The sequence below is a fragment of the Serinus canaria genome, chromosome Z, assembly GCF_022539315.1.
Source record: "Serinus canaria isolate serCan28SL12 chromosome Z, serCan2020, whole genome shotgun sequence".
NCBI lineage: Eukaryota > Metazoa > Chordata > Aves > Passeriformes > Fringillidae > Serinus > Serinus canaria.
In genome coordinates this window covers 67,805,237-67,825,715 of record NC_066343.1, presented here as the reverse complement: position 1 = coordinate 67,825,715, position 20,479 = coordinate 67,805,237, and the positions used below count along the sequence as shown (strand labels likewise).

General features: G+C 44.2%; 2 protein-coding genes across 5 annotated transcripts in view; both read right to left on the bottom strand.

Annotated features, from left to right (window-relative positions):
- UBAP2 (ubiquitin associated protein 2) overlaps nucleotides 1-20,479 on the bottom strand; it is a 418,367-nt gene that overhangs the window by 278,046 nt on the left and 119,842 nt on the right. The gene's annotated exons all lie outside the window — the stretch shown is intronic.
- FAM219A (family with sequence similarity 219 member A) overlaps nucleotides 1-20,479 on the bottom strand; it is a 95,408-nt gene that overhangs the window by 9,561 nt on the left and 65,368 nt on the right. For all 4 annotated transcript variants that reach the window (XM_030237046.2, XM_030237047.2, XM_030237048.2 and 1 more), the window contains exons 3-5: nucleotides 4,731-4,833; nucleotides 799-879; nucleotides 413-467 (exon numbers count right to left, since the gene is read on the bottom strand). In XM_030237046.2, the coding sequence (XP_030092906.1) occupies nucleotides 413-467; nucleotides 799-879; nucleotides 4,731-4,833 (239 nt within the window). The remainder of the gene's footprint in view (nucleotides 1-412; nucleotides 468-798; nucleotides 880-4,730; nucleotides 4,834-20,479) is intronic.

The window sequence follows — 20,479 nt, the reverse complement described above, 5'->3', positions numbered from 1 at the left end:
ACTCCAGTAACTGGAAATCACAGCACACCCTCAGATCCTTTATTTGTGTCCTTGGCATACATACAGTTGCTGAGCAGCCATGGCAGTCAAGATGATGCTTTTGCACCTCAAGGGTCACTACAGGACTAGGCAGAATGAGGGAAAGTTTGAGTGAAACCAAAGGTATCTGTGAAAACTGCTGATGGACAGATGTCTGTGCCATGGCAGTGAGGATTTGGAGCCAAGTGGATCACCAGGGAAGAAAGCAACATGACACAGTTTCTGCCATGGTCCCTTCCAGACTCACAGAGTTTATACCACTACTAAATTTGTTGTGTAGCCATTTCTGCCTGTGCAAGGCCTCTATAAGCCATTTCTGGATGCTCTGTTACTTGCATTCATAGCAAGGATGTCAGAATAGAGTATAACTCACCTCAGCTGATGAGTATCCCGAGGAGGAATATCTGGACATATCGAAGTCATCATCACTGCAGGGAAGTACAAGATACAGCAAAGAAGGAATTGGTTAGATGAGACTAAGTGTATTCCTCACTTAGTCCTATCTTTCCTGTGCCATGAAACTGTTCTTGCGGCACAGAGAAGTTACATCAAGGGAACCTGTAGAGCAGCTTTCATCTGTGACCCTCAGTTCTTTCCATCACAGTGCTCTTTTCTCGCAGCTCTTCTCACTTGCTCTTACAGACACCCACCATGGCACAGGTCAGAGGGAACAGTGGAGGGAAGAGTGTGAGTGCTGCCCTCTGGCAGGAAAACTCACTTAAGCTGTCATGTGTATCACGTTTATAAAGTCTTGCATACCTGTCTGTATCCAGGGCTACCAGGGGCTTTTCATCTGGACTCTGGTCTAGCGACGAGTAGCCCTTGTTTGGAACGACAAGCCTGAAATAATTAAATGTTGTCCATTAACCACACAGTAAAGCTCAGAACCACACACTGCCTAGGGTAAAGCTATATGATTGTTGGCTTTCCCCATTTCACTTCTTTGCAAGCCCCCCATTTATTGGTGAAGATATTTAAAAGGGTGCAATTCAGAGGGAGCAAACTGTGTCTCTGGGTAGCCTACAGTAGTTTCACAGGGATTAACACTGGGCATGCCTTGGGAACATACCCCTTCCTGGAAGAAAAAAAAACATTGGGACACTCTGTTCTTCATTCTGGTAAACCTGTTTGGCTAGCACTGCCTGCCATATCAGATTGCTCATTTTTGTGTTGCCTGTTTTTTTTCCTGGCAAGGGTACCTGACAACAGCAGTAAGTACATAGGAGAAGGAAGCTAGGGAAAGCCGGAGGCCAGAGTGATCCCACTATTCTGCTGTTGGACATCAGGGATATTATGCGCTGCCTCTTTCTGAATCCCTATCCAGGCCCCTCGCAACACAACACTTCTGAGATCTCAGCACTAAATTTAGTAATATTAGAAACTTATGCTGGTATGCCCAGCATAAGAAACCAGTCAGACCAGCACTTTCTAAATTCCATTTTTTTGCAATGACTTTCAGTTAATCAAAAATGTTACAAAGGCTGAGGATGACTGCACCTTTAACTGCTTGGAAGAATTTGTGAAATGGAGTGCAGGCTTCAGAACTTCTAGGATAAGGAAAATGTGTTAATACAATGGTATCTTGATCACAACAGAGTTCTTTCATCCAAAAAAATGCAAAAATAATTCGGTTCACAAAATAACATTAACTAAACCAAGCAAATGGAGTAAGATCCTTTGTTCAGCAGGTAAGAACCATATGAGTGACAAAAATCTTCTCTTTCAATAAATTAAATCAGGTTTTCTCCCAAGTGGTCTTTAACAACATACCATGATGCACAATGATGCTTCACTAAGAGTTTAAGAAATATAAATCTAACTATGATAATCCATCTCATCCATGCTCCAACTACTCTCTAACTACATGAAATGTTTTTCTGCTTCTGTGCAGATAATTGCAGCAAGCCATTAACAACTTTAGAAATAAGAAGTCCTGGCAAGCACTGTCAGTGGCCAGGCTCAGGAAGAGTAAGACGTATCAAATCCTATTACAAAGCCGATATATAGGTTCACAATTAGTTATATTTTCTTACTGTGTTCACTGAAACATAAATTAAATAAATTTAAAACCTGACACAGAGTTTCCAAACTGCTGCACCAGGGGACTGGAGAAAAAGAGATCCACTTGCAAAATTCAGTAGCCCTTCTCACAGAAGCGGGACAGTCCTTCTGCTCCTGAGGTATGAAGGCAGGAAGTCAAGAAGCAAAGATGTCTGGAACTGAAGCTGAAATTTGGCTGCACAAGTTTGCCCATAGAGATATCAGAAGTATTGACTCATTTTCACTCTCCAATTTCCCTGCTCCACATATACTTACTGACAGTTGTTATTAAATCATTAGTGAACAAAGCACTCTCAGGTGATCTAGGAGGAGCACACTGTGGTGATATTTACTTGATGAAAAAAAACCCACTACATCTTCTTCTTGAGCAGTGTTTTTTTTTTCTTAATAATAAAAACCTTTAATTTAACTGCAACAGACAAAAATTATTCTAATGTCTCTGCCCTTCATTAAAGTATTTTCCTGACATCCTGATTGGCCTTATCTTCACTTTCCACTGTCCTTGGAATAAAGTCAGGTAGCAGTGGTAGCTGATTTTGTTTGCAGCTGCCCTGGTATAAGCTTCTCTGTCTTTGTGTTTTCGCTCACTTGAAGCAATGCAGGTTGGGCCATAAGATCCAAGATTAGGTTACCCTGAGTGGACTGTAGCACCCAGCTGTATTTAAGTGATGTGGATGGTATTGTGAGCTCTGTCTGTGCTCATAGGAAGAGCATCACCCCTACCTCATTCACATTTAATTTGATTTTAGGGAGACTGAGAGTGTTATGGATTCAATTACTCTCACCTGTAAGGTTGGCTGCACCCTTGTCCCAGAAGAGGACTGAATGGTGAAGGCAACCTTGTACTAGAGACTGGATGTCAGAAATCCATGGGGAAAATACAAAATAGCAGAGGCCTTGGGGAAGAAGGAGGATGTGGAGTAGAGAGTAGGAGAGGCGAAGCACAAAGGAAAACATATTTGATGAGAAGAGCAGAACTGTCAAAAAGGGGGAAATGGTTTTAGCTTAATTCTCCTGCAGAGACCTGAGGAAGCCAACAGTTCAGACTTAAAAAATAATCTGGAAATTTTGCAGCATATCCTCCTGGAATATATCCCATTATACTGCAACTGTTACCCTGTGAAAAGCTGCTTGAACAAGCTTGTGGCATTTCTGCCTTGCTGGTGACTGCCCTGTCTGTGGCAAGACAGACTGAAGCATTCAGATGTGCTCAGATGTCCTTAAGTGAAATAAAACTGAGCTGGCTGTTTGAAATCTTCTGTCAATAGGTGTCACTGCTCCGCTCTTTCCATCGGCAGCTTGGAAAAAACAATCTCTCCATGGAAATTTGCTCATGTTACAGGTAGATACCTCTATTTATCCCACCTTCTCTCCCTCATTATCTTCCTCCACTAATTTCAGTGTTTTTAAACCTCTCAAGCATCAAATCTGCTACCATTCCTCTCAGGATGCTAGCTTTCAGTCTACTGCCAAAAGAGAACAAGTTTTTTCAGAATGTACTTGGAAGATAAGGAGGACCAGTGGGCATGGAAAACCCAGCTGAGCACAGTTCCTGAATTTCTTGCTGCCAGGAAGGGTCAGGCTCTTTTATATGGCCTCAACACCTGAACACAGACAGGAAGCAATGCAGCATATTCCCCATATGTATTTCAGGGGCTTACAACTAAAAGGTACAAGGTCCTGTCGGGATTTAAGACTAATATTTTGAGTCTAGGGAATTAGTGTGAACAAGAAATCTCATCTTTCAGTTGCATTGCATATAGAGAGGCTCTACCTGCAGCTCCTATTCTACTTAATATATGGTAATCCAGGCAACTTTCCCATTCATCAGCAAACATCCAGCATTCTCCAGATTCCTCCACCATTTTAAGTGAGGTCCTCCACTAAAACCTGCTACCTTTCTAGCAGCATCCAAAGCATGCAATCCTGTGGGCTCATGGGATTTCCTCCCTTCTGAACATAGGTAAATAATACATTGCTGTACTGAAGTCTGCATGGACAAAAAATAAAAATACTCTAAAAGAAAATATTCAGCTCAGAATGTCTTTGTTTACAGCACGTTGTAGTACTGCCTAATACTCTCTTACAGGGCTCTTCCAAAGCATCTCCAGCAAAGTGTGACTGTGCTGTTCCAAGGGTGGAGAAGGTGTATAGAAAATCACACAGAGATGGATTATTTACAAGCCTTCATAAAATCTGTCAGTAGCAGAACAGATCACCATCAAAAAGGAGCAGTGGAACTTACAGTGACAAAAGCAACCAAGGCAGAATTAAGCTCTAAACTAGTCTGTGTTTCGTGAAGAAGCACAGCTCCTTTCCCCCGGCAGGATTAGGTGTTACCTGAGATTACTCAGAACCTGCAGGATGGCTTGATCAACCCTGATTTTAACCTGGCTGGGCTGCCTCAGCCTTCTACAGGCTGCACTACCACTGGTCCTGGGCTCAGCTGTCCTTGCATCTTCCCAGGGGCTGGGATACAACACAGCACAGAGCTGGCCTGCCAGCTCCAGGAAGGGCTCTTGCAGCGTGGCTGGCAGTAATGTAATGAACAGTGTCTCTGACCACCCCAGGACCATTAGGGACTGCAGCTCAGAGAGAGCACAACTCTGAGTACTTTTCTAGTCCTTTACCTTGTTCGTGCCATCACGTTGTTCTTCTTGGGCTGCTGATTAACTGGGCTTCCCATGTTGCCGTTCTTCAGGGACCCCTTCCGAGCCAGCTCCCTCTGCTTCTCTGCATAGGAGACAGGAATAGGAAAAGCAAAATTAGAGCAGCAGCCTACCTGGCCATCATAGGAAGACACCCAGATCTGGTAGTGCAAAAGGCACAGCAGAATTAGCAGCAAAGGACATGAGCTTGCCACCTCTTATGAAGGGATGCTGCAAAGGCCAGAGGAGCCGTGTCCCACTTTCTTCAAGGTCCCCAGGGACTAAAAAGAATCTACCCTCACTCACAGCAGCCTTTTGACAGGAATACAGTAAAATCTGGGTCTCCAAGATCCATAAGGTCTGGGAGCTTCTGGATGAAACCCAGCTGAGGCAGACAACAGGCACAGACCTTGTGCCTGTCTGGAGCTGGTTGCTGCATGGACCCCAATACTGTGCTCTAGTAATATGGCTCTGCTTCTAGCAGGGATGGGAACCCAGGAATATAAATGGATATTAAATTTTCTGATTGAAAGTACTTCCTGGTTTCTTGTGGAAAATCAGCTGTGCTGCGTTACCAGCTAATCACAAAAGTTGAGCTAGCTGCCCCAACCTCATCATGCAATGGCAAGCAAGGCTTGTATGGAAAAGTTGAGCATGGGGCCAGTAAGGCAGGAATGAGACCAGTTAAAAAAAAATTCTCCAGAGTGTGAGAAAATGTTGGAAACTACTTTTGTGATGTGCCTGAATAACAGGTGTACCAGACTGCTTGCTGAGGAATCTGAATAGTGAATTTGTTTTGCTTCGACCTCTCCTGCAATATGAATTCTGTTGTTGGGCTGTGTTTCTTTTGCAGATTTTATTTCCGCTTGGAGAGAAGAGCAGCTTTTCTCACTTGTTGTAGAAAAGCAGCATGCTTCTATGGTGTGCAAGTTTAAGGTGAGCCAACACTTCCCCTTCCTCACAAGTCAGAGCAGGGGGACACACATCCAAGGCTCCCTTTCTTGAGGGAGAAATAAATGGCAGGGATACCTAGAGATTGTTATGATGAGGAACATGGAGACAAGAATACATACACTTGCAAACCATACACAGCCTGCTCCTGCTGATAGCAGAGGTGAATAAATGCACATGGAACTTGACAGAAAAAGGATTGGATTAATAACTCACTCTGGCTTGAGCAACTTGAGAGACTGATTCAGGATTGAAATAAAAACCTTAAATCAGAGTAATTTCTCAATACGGAACTTGGAAATGCATTGGTTACCTCTATTTCCAGAATAAAAGGCTGGTATTTTGCAGGCCACATGAATTTTGCTGTTCAAAGAGAGATAAAGCAAGACTATGAAGGCAATTACCTCCAATACGAAATACAACCTGATTTCCACTCATCTCCATCAGAAGCTCCAGTGCTGACCACAAATACACAGCACTGATGATGCTGATGAAATGGTTACAGGGGGCTGAATACACTGTGAGTGCAGGTGTGATGGCTGACAGGGAATCAACAGGGCTGAAACAGACAAGGGAGCCTAAACCACACCCAGGTTCCTTCTGGCTTTTCACTAATTTTCCAGACAGAAGCTTCCTTCAAGAAGCAAGATAGAGCAGGGAATGCTGGGGGGGCATTAAGAAGTTTGTGTGTGCCTTTGACATTACAAAACACGTTCAATTAGGAGTCTGAAGATCATATTTGATCATTAGCAGGATCACTGTGTTGGGTGATGCATTTAGTTTGTGTGCAAGTTTTTGGTAGTGGAGGGTTGCACAGGTGGGTTCTGCAAGAAGCTTCTAGACATTTCCCCATTAGAGCCAATGCTAGCAGGCTCCAAGACAGACCTGATGCTGGGCATGGCTGGGCTCATTAGCAATGGTGGTAGAGACTCTGGGATAACACAGTTAGGCAAGGGGGAAAAATCCTGCACAACTGCAGCCAGACAGAGGAGTGAGAGTGTGTCAGAAACAGCCCTGCAGACACCCAGATCAGTACAGAAGCAGGAAGAGGAGGTGCTCTAGGTAACAAAACAGATTCCCCTGTGGCCCGCAGTGAGGTTCCCCTGCAGCCCATGGAAGTCCATAAGGGAGCAAAGATCCATCTGCAGTCCATGGAGGACCCCACAAAAGAGCAGGTGGGTGCCTGAAAGAGGCTGTGACTCTATGGAAAGCCCAGGTTGTTTCTGTGTTTTCACTCCTCTGTCCAGATGAGTAATAGAAAGCTTTGACTGGCTCCTGCTGTTCAGCCAGGGTCACCCCACCACAGACAATCTACTCATCTACATGCTTGAGTAAAGCAAAGCAGCAGTTTTCTCTTTCAGTGGATAACCTGGAGAATGCAGACAGCTGTGCTGTCTGACTCACGGGGGAATTTGGCTGCACTGGTTCCACTTCAGCTAATTCTGGATGTTGGGTCAGAAGAACACATGGAGCATGTGAGTGCATGTGTGTGTATGTGAGGAGCGGGTCCAGGATCCTTTTGACACCCCTGTACTGCTCTGAACAGCATTGGGAACAGCCTTTTGTCTGCATCTGCCAACCACATCACATCTTGCTCCTCCTTTGTTGTTCACCTTGTCACTTCATCTGTGAGAGACTCTGTCCCTTACGACATAAAAATCATTTAAGAGAAGATGCATCTGCTAAAGAATGCATCTTTTTGACTCCATCTGTGTCACTGAGCATCTGCTCCAAGTGCTGCTTCAAAGTAAGCTCTGCTGGTGACAAGACAACAGCCAAGCACACTACAGGGATAACACCCAAGTAAAAAGTAGCAAAGGAAATGCATGCTGCAGACACAATCAGCACCACAAGTGGCCCAGCCTTGTGCCCTGCCTGGCAGTAGTCTCCTATTATAGTTGCCTGCAAAATTAATAAGAAGCATGTGAAATACTCAGCAAACTGTCCCAGTATTCACTCACCTACCTGATCCAGGATGTGCCAGAGGGTGGATGGACAGATAACTGCATGCTGACAAGTGACACACATCCACATAGGGAGCCTCTTTAGAGTGCCAAGAGGGGGCTGACTTCTCCCCTCATCATGGGAATACCTACACCCCTAATGAATGATTTCAAGCACTGCTTGAGATGAATTAGTGCAATCTAAAATGGTTACCTGTTCAACTGGAAAGGTGTGTCTCGCTGCTTTATGATGAGAGAAAATAGTAATGGAGCATGGGAAGCAGAATGGACCTAACATGAATGTGTCTAAACTAAAAATCAGACTTGAATCCTTAAAATTATTTCTCTGGTTTCAGCATTTAAACAAAATCATAACCAGTTTTAACAACACTTCCAAGGTTTTTAAATAAGTTAAATGCTAAGCAGTTTGTTTGGAGCGTGTTGCTATGTAGGGGTGGCCTTGTTTTTGCCTACTATCTTCCCCAAACCAGAAATGCCAAAAGTAGTCATATGCTTGAGTCTCCTGCAGAACTGCTCCTTTTGTAACATGAGGCAAAGCAGACAATGCAGGAATCTGCTGAACATCAGACTGTACTACACTGAAGAGATATTTGAAGAATCAGACACCCCAAATCCGCATTTTCCATTTGTCCCAAGATAGTGGGTGAGTCTGGCTATGATCAGACAGTGGTGGGTGGAGAGTGGTTTAGGATGCCATTGTCACACTGTCACTGTGCTTGACTACCTGCAGCCCCCTCAGCTGAGGCAGCTTGACTGGCACAAACACTATTTTAGGGCAGATGAGGCTGATTTGCCTCCTGTGCACTGCGGGGTAGAACAAGCAGATGCTGACTGCTCCAGTCTCTGCTGAGAGCTGCTGGCTGGACCTCAGTAATGCAACTGCTCGTGAACCTGCCTGATCAGGAAAAGATGGAACTTCGTGCTATGGGGACAGGGCAGTGTGGACCCATGGGATTTGCTGAAGTGGCAAGACAAAGAGAAATTAATCCACTGTGACAGAATTGTATTTTTTTTGTTTTCAAGGTTGATGAGATGAGATGAGATTTTGGGATGTTTTTCTCTGTCTGTCCCCCACAGTCAGCTAAATTGTGTCTGAAGTTGAGGACTCTGATTCCCTGATTAAGTCTAATTTCTCAAGTAAGCTGAAAATTTAAATTACACACTAAATGAAATTAATATGTCTGCTCAAATTCTGCTGAATGATGAACAGATTCATGAGCAAATGAAAGGAGAAAGAATGAATTGCTGTCTACAGCTTCTTCAAGCCCAAGTCTTGATTTTAGTTCACTCGAATCGCTTAGCTGGGGGACATTAGCATGAATCTGGGTAACACTGGAATCTTCTCTACCTTCCACCTCTGTCAGACAGTATTTGTCAGTGAGGACTGTGTCACTGCTTGGAGAGGATTTGGGCTTTGCCTGCAGGCTGCATGGAAAGGAAGGTGAAAGAAAGCTGTGTGTTAGGACCATGCTGACCCCAGTGCTCCCTGGAGTGTAAGGGTGACCATGTGGCTGGCATTAGTGCAGCTGATGGCTGTGCCTACCTGCACTGAAAATAAAGGCAAAAGAAAAGTGATTTTTACTAAACAGGTGTAGCAGAAACAAAAGGACCTATCTGTGGCTAGTCCCCTGCTGTGAACACAGGGACTACAGTTTCAAGCTAACACAGGCCAGGCATCAGCACTGATTACTCAGGACAGGCCATCTGAACAAGGATTTTGTTTCACGGGTTTCAGAAAAGACTGTTCAGATAGCAAGGGTCAGACAACCAACTACCAACCTGGGTGAGACACGGTACTCTTAGCTGAAGCATGTTATTTTTCTGACCCAGACAAACTTGGGGAAAACAGTGAACTATTTTCTAGTTTCTAACTTCAGCTGTGTGAACTGGTTAGAAAGAACCAGTGTATGAATCTGACTTCCAAGGTCCCTCTTCGACCAGGTTTTAAAGATCAAACAGCAGCATTTCCATATGTTCTGTTGATCTGGCTGTTGCTCTGTGCCTTTGGCATGGCTGAGAACTAACACAAACATCAGTGGGCTGGGAGTGGTTTTAAGCTCCCTTCAGCTCCCAAGAAGGCCTGATCTAGAATTGGAAAATGACATAAGGACTACAAAGTTAATGTTTGTATCTGCTGTTTAAGGATGCAGCCCTTAACTTCCCGCATGGGAGCTACTATCAGCAGCAGCCAGTGCACTGCATGCACAGCAGTGCAGGGCTCATTCTGAGCTAATGCTCAGTAGAATGCTGCCTGTGCAAGTTACTGAGAGGTTTCTGAGGGCCTGGATGATGTTATTTTGTGCCTCCCCTCAGAAAACATGCACCAAAACATCACACTATTCCTTAGCACAGGGGAAAACATGTAAAGGAGTGCTCCAGTCCCAGCAAAAGCTATCATCTGTTTAAACCATGCATCTCCAGGAGTGGCTTTATGTTCCCAGCAGCATGTCCTCATTCCCTAGCCATGCTATCCCAGCCCCACATCTCATGTTTCTGACCCTCTTGTGATTATGGGAGGGAATGTCTTCTCTGCTTCTACCCACTATTTGGCTTAGCCCCAGAAGAGAGCAGGTCATTTCCTGAAATGAAAATCTCATGGCTGTAAACTTCAGTAAAAAAAAAACAACAACACAAACCAACGCTATTTTGAACACACAGAGCATTTTACCTCTTCACAGCTTAATACAATAGAGAATCATCTTTGTAAAACAGTAAATTGTGTTTTACTGCTGGTAGAAACTACATAAGTTGTTTACCTTAAAGCCATGTAGAGGATCTGTGGCAGCAGGGGAGCACAGAACCGGGATTCCTGCTCCCAGTCCTCTGCTTGAGCTGTCTCTGCAGCCATTTTATGCAGACAGGTTGTGAGTGCGTAGCAGCAGGCAGCAATTAATCTCTCTTCATCTTTCAACACCTTTCTGTACTGATTTCAAAGGCATCTATTGTCGCAACTCCTACTTCACAAGGGCATTTATTTTGTTCTCATTCAGCATGTGCTTTTTCACTTAATTTTAAAGAATTGAGATTTTTATTCCTAATGGCTGCAAAATATTGGATAGAAGGATTTCATTTATCACTGTCAAAACTGGAATATATGAACAGGACTGGCAATATTTAAATGTATTTTTTTTCCATTTTCTGCATTTACCTTCAGAAAGGGACTTATATGGTATTTTAATTTACTTTTCAAAGAAATTTTACCTGCCAGCCAGAAGAACAAAGTTAGATCTCTGGGGAAGCATTTGCATCCTGACAAGCACAGCTAAAAATTTTCTGTTTACAAACTGATCTCTAAAAGACCTAATCCATAAAACCGAGCTACGCTCTCTTTTAAGATATTTTGAAGGGACAAAGAGAATTAATTTACTTCACCTGGAGAGAACTTCTACAAATGCCCCCACCTTATTTTTACTCAACTGAACACAGTTTGAAGTCAAAGTCATTTGCTTGACCTTGCTAAATGGTATGACAGACAAAAACAAAGGGAAAAAAACAAAAAAGGGAGACTTTTAAGAGCAATTTAGCTCTCTTAATTTAAATAATTTAATTCATTTAAAACATCACTTATGCTACAGGCACCATCTACAGATACACAGAGGTAATATTAGTGCCCACATCACATTTATTATGAGTTGTGATGTTCTGTGAAGAAGCATTAAGGTTACTGGTGCATGTACTAAATGTGATGTGTATTCAGAACAGTAGTAGTACAAACTTGCTTAGCTGAATATTCACAGCATTTGGTTACACAAGATGTCATCATACAGTGTGTTTTTGTATAAAAAACCACTTTTAATAGAGCTTGACATCAGTTGGCTTGAGCTGCATAGAGACTCAGTCAAATGTCCACCCTTTCATACCAAAGGTTGGTCTATAGGAGAGCACATATGTCATATTGTCTACATAAACCACAGACCTAAAATAATAATATAATTATAGATAATAATTAAAATATTTTAATATGTTGTCATTGTGAGAGCTTTCACTGACTGGCAGATATCCCTGCGTGGAATGACTTATTGAATTCCATCAGTAGGCAAAATAAAGCCTTAAGTGATAATGCCACAGGCAGCACATGAGTTTAGAAGGGACTCACAGCCTGCTGACTCCAGCATTGTGCTTGGAAAGGACTCTTGGCCTTTTCTTTTATCAGCACTGAACGACACCTGACAGTACAAGCCATGTTTCTGGTTTTATTTAGCAGCAAAAATGTTGTATTTGATCCATTCTGCTTTATCATCTGCTGCATTTGGTTTCCATGAACCTATGCATTTCAAAGAAAATTATGTATTTTCTGTCTAGGAAGATGAAAGCAGATGGAGACAGATAACTAGGCTGGTTAACACAACTCTTTTCTTCCCTGGAAAAGGTAAAGAAAGAGAGTCAATAGTGAGCAGAGTATTGGCAGGGCATGTTACCCTCCAGTTACTCTGCTCCCCAGAAAGGGACTTTCAGGCATTGTTTCCCTGGATGAATTGCCTGTTTACTATGAAACTCTACAGGAGAACAGGATATGCACAGCTCAGGGTGGCTCTTCCTGCTATTCAATTAGTGAGCTGCAGTCCCGGGTACTTGGCTCAGCTGGAGAGCTGTCCCACACAGCAACCTGCTTCCCTAACAGGATTACTGTCCTGATCCCTCCTCCGATGGGCTGCCACAGTCTGGAAATTTGACAAATGGCCTCAGAGCTCAATTAGTTATTTAATAAGTTTATGATTAAGCAATCTGCTGGTTAAGCTTTCATTAATTAGGTTGGTAGGAATTCTGTTTCAGAGGGATAGTGGACTCTATTGTCTCAGAGCAGGGTTGGAGAGCCTTTGTGTTTTGACTGCCCTGACATTTCTCTTACTGCTCCAGAAATACCTGCAAAAGCAGATGGAGACAGGAAACTAAGCTGGTTAACACAACTCTTTTCTTCCCTGGAAAAGGGAAAGAAAGAGAGTCAATAGGGAGCAGAGTGCTGGCACGGCATGTCACCCTTTAATTACTCTGCTCCCCAGAAGGGCACGTGGGTGGCACCTGGGGCAGCTGCCAGATCACTGGGGCATGGTGACCCTTGGGGACAGCCCAGTATTGTGGCCTGGTTATTACACCTGGGGCAGCTCAAAGGCTCCTGCTCCCCTCTTCTCTCTTCTGAAGTCTTGCCAGACAGAGGAGGCAGGCAGGGTTTATTTAGGGTAGCTGGAGACCTTACAAGTACAGTTTCAATGGTCCTGGCCTGATATTTTAGTATTTTGATTGGGGTGGGTGGCTCACCTCAGAGAGGAGTGGGAAGCCCTTTCCTCTTTCTCTTTCTTTAAGAAAGAGTTAAGAGAAAGCTCATGGCTTCATCTCTGGCTTTGCTCTGTGGTCTATGCTCTGATGGATGAGGCTCAGTGGATGCTGCAACCTGCTCCATGTAGGGTGCCTTGGCTGAGAGGGCAGGGTGCTGCCACCTTCCTCCTCCAGGCTGGCCACTGCTTTGGTTGAGAAATCAGGACTGGGCTCAGGGATTATCCCAAACTGTCATAAATTGTTACATCTTTTCCCACCTGCAAGGGACCCTCTGTCTCCTTTCCTTAAGCAGAGCTGGTATCTCTTGGTGTTAGACAGCAGAGGATGGCAAAGGAGATAGCAATCAACTATTTCATCTTTCTTAATGTCCTTCTGTTGCATGTGCAGGGCTGAGGGTTCAGCAGCTGCCTTCTCCTTACACCTCTCAAAAGGACTGGTGACAAATCATAGCCATGCTTCCAAGTGGCAGAGGGAAACAGGACTGGCCAGAGAAAACTCATGTCCCTGCTGAAATCCCTGAGGAAGAGTCTTGAAAGACAAGATGAAAGACAAAATTCTGGCTGTAGCAGCTTTAAGAGCTGCAGGAAAGGAAGCAGGCCTGGGGGATGACAGATGTCACCCTACTGCAGAGCCCTGCAGCTGGAAATCAGACATGTGCACTGCTGAGCTGAAGCCTCAAAGTGGCTTGGAGAGCTCAAAGGGGCTCAGGGAAAGCCTGACTCATGCTGAAGAAAGGAGTAATGTGCTGGGAAAGATGATGACAATTTTTAACACAGATCTCCAACATGACAAGTTTATGTCATGGTTTAGTATTTTAATGCTGATGTATTTCATGCTTTTGTTACCCTTTTTTTGTGGGGCAGTAGTGCTCAGAAAAGGTTTGTTACCACAAGCTTCCAGCTGCTGGCGTGTCCCTTCAGGGCTGAGGTTATGGCAATGCCACCCCAGCTCTGCTCACCACAGGCAGCCTCAAAGCAGAAAGGATGGGTGCTAAAGTACTGCTGGCTTGAGCAAGGTTTAGCATTGCATCTGGGGGCCTGTAAATGGGAATTTAGTCAAAGGGGAGGCAGGTGTTAGCAAGACTTTACGCAAGCCCCCTTCTGTCATGCCACACACTACTGATCTTGCAAAGACTCATGCCTTTTGATTGGCAAATGGGCCCACCTCCTCCAAACAGCTGGCAGGGGAGGTTCCTGATTCTGCCTCCCAGCTGCCTGCTCTCAACACTGTAGCACTAAATGAGACTGCTGGCAATGCTGCAGCTGCCCCGTCCCTGCTATCTGACCCTCCCTCCTAAATGAACCACTGAGGCATAAATTCTGGCAGACCAACATTTTTACCTCTCTCCCGAATGGCCAGCTGTATGCACGGAAGGAAGTGGCGGAAGTGGCGGAAGGAAGTGGCGGAAGGAAGGAAGGAAGTGGCAGAAGGAAGGAAGGAAGTGGCGGAAGGAAGTGGCGGAAGTGGCGGAAGGAAGTGGCGGAAGGAAGTGGCGGAAGGAAGTGGCGGAAGGAAGTGGCGGAAGGAAGTGGCGGAAGGAAGGAAGGAAGTGGCGGAAGGAAGGAAGTGGCGGAAGGAAGTGGCGAAGGAAGTGTGGGAAGGAATTGGCGGAATGAAGGAAGGAAGGAAGGCTTACCTTACGGAACTTCAGGTAAGTCAGTAATTCAATTAATGACTGACTTAAGGACGGACTGTAATAAGGCAGGAATGAATTCCGTCATTAAGTCCTGCCTGTCCTGCGTCCAATTCACTTCATTACCTTCACTCATTCATTCCTTCCTTTTCTTCCTTACTTAATTTTCTTCCTCCTCCTTTTCGTCCTTACTTCCTTCTTCCTTAAGTTACTTATTTTTCTTGCCTTCTCTTTCCTTCCTTCCTTCCTTCCTTCCCCTTCCTCACTTCATTCTTCCTTCCTCCTTCCTCCTTCCTTATTCCTTCATTCCTTCCCTTCTTCCTTTCCTTTCCTTCCTTCCCTTCCTTCCTTCCCGTTCCTTCCCTTCCTTCCTTCCTTCCTTCCTTCCTTTTCTTCCTTCCTTTTACCTTCCTTCCTGCCTTTTCTTCCTTTCTTCCTTCTTCCCTCCTTCCTTCTTCCTTCCTCTCCTTCCTTATTCCTTCCTTCCTTCCTGTCCTTCCATTCCCTTCCTTCCCATTCTTCCTCTCCTTCCTTCTTCCGTTTTTCCCTGCCTTCTCTTCCTTCCCTTCCTCCTTCCTTCTTCCTTCCTTCCTCCTTACTTCCTTCCTTACTTCCTTCCTTCCTTCCTTCCTTCCTTCCTCCTTCCTTCCTTCCTTCCTGCCTTCTTCCTTCCTTCCTTCCTTCCTTCCTCGCCTTCCTCCTTCCCTTCTTCCCTTCCTCCTTACCTTCCTTTCTTTCTTCCTTCCCTTCACTTCCTTCCTTTTCTTCATATCCTTCCTTTTCGGAAGGACGTGGCGTAAGAAAGTGGCGGAAGGAAGTGGGCGGAAGGAAGAATGGCCGGTAAGGAAGGGCGGAAGGAGGGGAGTGGCGGCAGGAAGTGGTGCGCGGAGGAAGGAGCGGAAAGGAAGGAAGTGTCGGAAGGAAGGAAGTGGCGGAAGAAGGAGTGGCGGAAGAAGTGTCGGAGACGGAAGTAATTTGCGTGAATTCAAGGAAGAATAAGTTTTCTAAGGAAGGAAGTGGCGGAATGTTGCGGCGAGTGGCGTAAGGGTTCTTATTAATTAAGTTTCTAAATTAATTGTCTGTAAGTACTTTTCTGTAAGTGCTTAATTAATTTTTCTAATTAAGTTAGTCTTAATTAAGTTGTCTTCATTATTAATTAATTCATTAATTGAATTACTTAGTTACCAGTAAGTAATTCCTTCCTTCCTTCCTCCTTCTTCCTTCCTTCCTTCCTTCTCCATTCACTTCCTTCCCGTCACCTTCCCTTCCATTCGCCTCCCTTCCATTCCTTCTTCCTTCCTTCCTTCCTTCCTTCCTTCCTTCCTTTGCCCTTCCTTCCCTTCTTCCTTCTTCCTCTTCCTTCCTTCTTCCTTTTCCTTCTCCTCCTTCCCTTCCTTTCCCCTTTTCTCCTTCCTTCCCTTCCCTTCCTTCCCTTCCTTTCCTTCCCTTCCTTTCTTCCTTGCCTTCTTCTCTTCCTTTCCTTCCTTCTTCCTTTCCTTCCTTTCTCTTCTCTCTTCCTTCCTTCCTTTCCTTCCTTCCTTCCTTCCTTCCTTCTCTTCCTTCCTTCCTCTTCCTTCCTTCCTTCCGTTGTCCCTTCCCTTCCGTCCTTCTCCTTCCTTCCTTCCTTCCTTCCTTCCTTCCCTTCCTTCCTTCCTTCCTTCCCTCCTTCCTCCTCTTCCTTCCCGTCCCTTCCTGCCTTCCTTACTGTCCTTCCCTTCCTTCCTTCCTCCCTTCCCTTCCTTCGCTTCCTTCCCTTCCTTCCTTACTTCCTTCCCTTCCCTTCCTTCCTTCCTCCTTCCCTTTCCTTCCCTTTCCTTCCCTTCCTTCCCTTCCCTTCCTTCCCTTCCCTTCGCCTTCCTTCCTTCCTTCCTTACCTTCCTCCTTCCTTCCTCTCCTTCCCTTCCTTCCTTCCCTTCCCTTCCCTTCCTTCCTTCCTCTCCTTCCCTTCCTTCCTTTCCCTTCCCTTCCTTCCTCCCTGCCTTCCATTCCTTCCTTCCACCTTCCTCTTCCTTCCTTCCTTAATGACATGAAGGATGACTGACGTGACGTACCTAAGGCATGAATGCCTTAATGAATGCAATTAGGAAATCCCATCTTGGTTTCTTATCAGCATCAAAGACCATTAGCTAAGTAGTTTTCTAAAAAAAAAAGAAAAAAAGAAACAAAAAAAGCTTTTTCTCCGCTTTTTCTGTTTTTCTTCTCTTACTACACCTTCACTTATACATGATGCAAAAGTAATACAAGAATTATCATAATTTTTGTGCCCCTTGCATGCCTGGGTCAGGTTTATGTTGGGCCACAGTGAGCACATGTTCAGCTTCACTTGGCACATCTGAGAGCTAAAATTGCCAACTGCATACAAACATAAGGTTTATTGTTGCACAGCTGTCTGTTTGGCTGCCTGACTGGAGCTGTGGTAAGATGAAAGGAACAACAGAGTTGTAAGAGTAGAAGAAAAGAGTAGAGAAACAGCCTGAGGGTGTCAGCAAGCAAGGCTTTATTGCAGTAGAGCTAAGGGACTAAGGAGTGTGCATAGAAGACACAGTTGCTCGCCTGAGGAAATTAAGACAAAAGAGATACTGTGCATAAGGACTACAGGCAGCAAGAATGGTGGGTGTTTCAGTGATGCACTGTTCCTTTTAATCAAAATTTCAGTTTGAATTATATTTCAATAATTAAGATATACAACAGGCTTTAAACTTTTGTATATACAGAGACCTAAGCACAGTGAAAGTGGATTTAATTTAATGATGGAAAAGGGGAGTGAAGAGGGTCATGATATAAAAAGGACTTTTTAAGGGTCAGGGCCTTATTAGGGGCTTTATAAGAAATGACTTGCCTTCTCTTCAGTCAGATTGTGCTACTGGGTGGACAGAGAGAGGCAAAGAGGAGATGACAGTGGGAGGCTCCTGGAGCAGGCAGAATGTGCAAGGAACAAAATCCTGCAGACTCCAATGTAAAGGAAAAGACATGACAGCAGGGAGGTATAATGTCAAGGCATGCTGAGATTTTAAAGAGTCTTTGTAAGGATACAAGCTTGCTCTGTATTTCTTTTTGCTATGCATTTTCATGAAATAATCTAATTTTCCATTCATAATCTGATTTGAATCAAGAACACAGGTTTCCATTGCCAATCAACTGCATGCAGGTTAACACCATCAACTGTTGTCTTTTTTTGCCTCATTATTTCTCTCCACACAAGCATGAGGAACTTTTAGGTCATACTGTATCTCAAATTACCCTGGGGACAGAAAACAAAGGGGTCAGGTTTATCTCTCCTTAAGACAACTTCACTTGTAAAGCGACATCAGAAACTCACTCTGAATTGGGATGTCTGCAGGAGAGGTTGGGAATGAGACACTGGGTCCCCTGAGGGAAGAAGTTCAAGTACTGGGAGGATGGAGGAGATGAAGTGTCTACACACAGACATATGCATGTTCAGTGACTCAAGTTTGGAATCTCCTTCTCTCACACTGCGCTGGAAGGAGCCTGGTTTTTGCCAAGACCCAGACAGAAACAGCATTAACACTCAGCTTTCCGGACAGCCTCACCACCCCACTGATGCTGGCACAGTCAGTGCTGAAAAAGGAAAAGCTGTGAGCAGAGGGAAAGCAGGGCAGAAAATATTCTCTGCTTTCTTTGAGGCTTCTAACAGCTGCATTTGTGAGGTGAATGGAAGGGTAATACCAGGCTTCAGAGAATAAAAACCTTAACTCCTCTTCAGCAGAGGTATGGAGGAAGCCCAGGGACTGACAGCCTTGTCCTTTCCAGGGATGGCACTTAAGCCAAAATCTGAGGGCACTGGGATCTGAAGAACTGTCTTTAACAGGGCTTCTTCTCCTTGGGCAGCATGCGCACTGGGAGAAGGAGAGTAAGGATCATGATTTTCTGGTCACTCAATAAACAATCCAGCAAAGCCATCTGACTGAGGAGACATGTCCTGACTTGGAACTCATAGACATAAAAATGAGAACAATCAGAAAAAGAGCTCAAAGTAGCAATTTTCTATCTCCTGCATCTGTTCCCTGGGTGCCTGAAGTCATATTGACTCGGCCCAATGACAGAAACAAGGTTTCTTCCTGCCAGGTCTCCAGGGTCCACTAAAATATAAAGGAAAGCAAGCTGCATCTCCTCCCCTGACCACACTATGACAAAGCTGTCAGAACAGCTCTGACAGAATCACGCCTGCAGCAATGTCTGGTGAAAAAGCCACAGAGAGCCACTGCTCTTTTACATCACTCTGGGGAGAAGTGCACTGGAAACCGGAGCTAGAAAGTATTTTCTTCCGTAAATTTCATTTATTTCGTGCTTAAAAGCAGTGAACTGGAATAAACAAGACCTTCAACAAAGCGTCCCTGCTTTGTCTGTTCTGGAGAGGGTGCTTTGTAGTGGCAAATCCCAGTAAGATGGAGAGATGAATTTAGGGGATAAATCTAACACACTTTGCTCACTGGAAAGGCCTCAGTGGTAAGGAAAGTGACTGTGGTTTTTGTACTTCACTTGCACTGTCAAATGCACTCTGCTTACTTTGGCTGACCTTGAGAAAAATAGTACTTAGGATTTACTGCTGGCTTCATAACCTGATCATACGGAACAGACCTCATGAAGGTCAACCAACACCTAACAACAGTGAAAGGAGCTGGGGATGTGAAGGAAAAGTGAAAAAAAAGAGCACAAGTCAGTGTTTGGATAGATAGTGCCCAAGGGGCAATTTCCAGAAATCTCTGGGGACCACTTGAAAACAATTGGGTGACTTCAACACTGTTGGATTGGCAGAGGGATCTGTGTGTAGCAGATCCCAGAGGCTTTGAAGGACTGTCCTGAATAATATTTTTTTTAGTAATATCAATTTACAAATCATCTACTCCTAAGTTTTAATTTTTAGGACCTCAAATATTCTCTGTTTAATTTTTCACAATTCTGTGATCCTGCCTCTGAATTATAGAGCTGGTCTGTGAGGTCTGACAAGTTGCTCTTTTGTTGCATCCTGCCTTTGAAAAGTTTTAGTATTGTTCTGTAACATTGTTAGATATTTTGTTTGAACAATCAGCTTTGTTCTGAACTCTTGAACCATGAGGGAGTATTCTGGACATCGGTTTGCTGCAGACCAACATTCACTTTTTACCAATGCAACCTCTACACATTTAACAGTCTTGAACACCTGCCCACCACCTCCACTCCCCTAAAATCTTAAGAAGATCAAAACAGTGCTTTTCACATTAAAATAGTCAACCTCGCCTTCCAGGATGGATTTTAATCTTCTTTGATTTAAATCCATTCCCTCATTCTACAGGGAAAAAAGCATGGAATTCATAAAGGAAGAAATGTGGGATGGGATGACTCATTTGCTTTTGTTTTCTTCTGTGTCTTACATTATTTGTGGCATGCAGCAGGCAGGGATCTCTGTGTGACAACCAGCCTTTGGGTCATGATCTCTTTCTGCCACTCCCCTTAAAAATCCAAATCACAGATTAAAAGAATCCCTTTGCCAATCTAAGATTGGCAATCTAAGTGTCTTTCCCAAAGGCTAGTTGAGACACGACTAACACCAAGAAGAGCTTAAACTGGTCTAAGAAATGGAGATGTTGGACAGCCACCTTGGTAGCTGCTTGATTGTCACCTCACACAAACACATGCACAAACACTCTAATTTGGTTCTGCTTTGTACACTCTGTTAGGGCCCTGTGCTACTGCCCCAATGTTTTGCTAGGACACAGTAGGTAGAAGAAATCAGCTGCTTGCTTATATTACAAAATCATTCAGCATTGAAGAATGCAAATTAGGAAACATATCTGTAAAAGAACCAATCTCCTTATCTCTGCACCAGAATGAGTAAGAGATACAAGTAAAAGAGAAAATTAGTTTTAACATGTTTTTAAAATCAATCAAGAAGGTTTGGTGAATTAAAG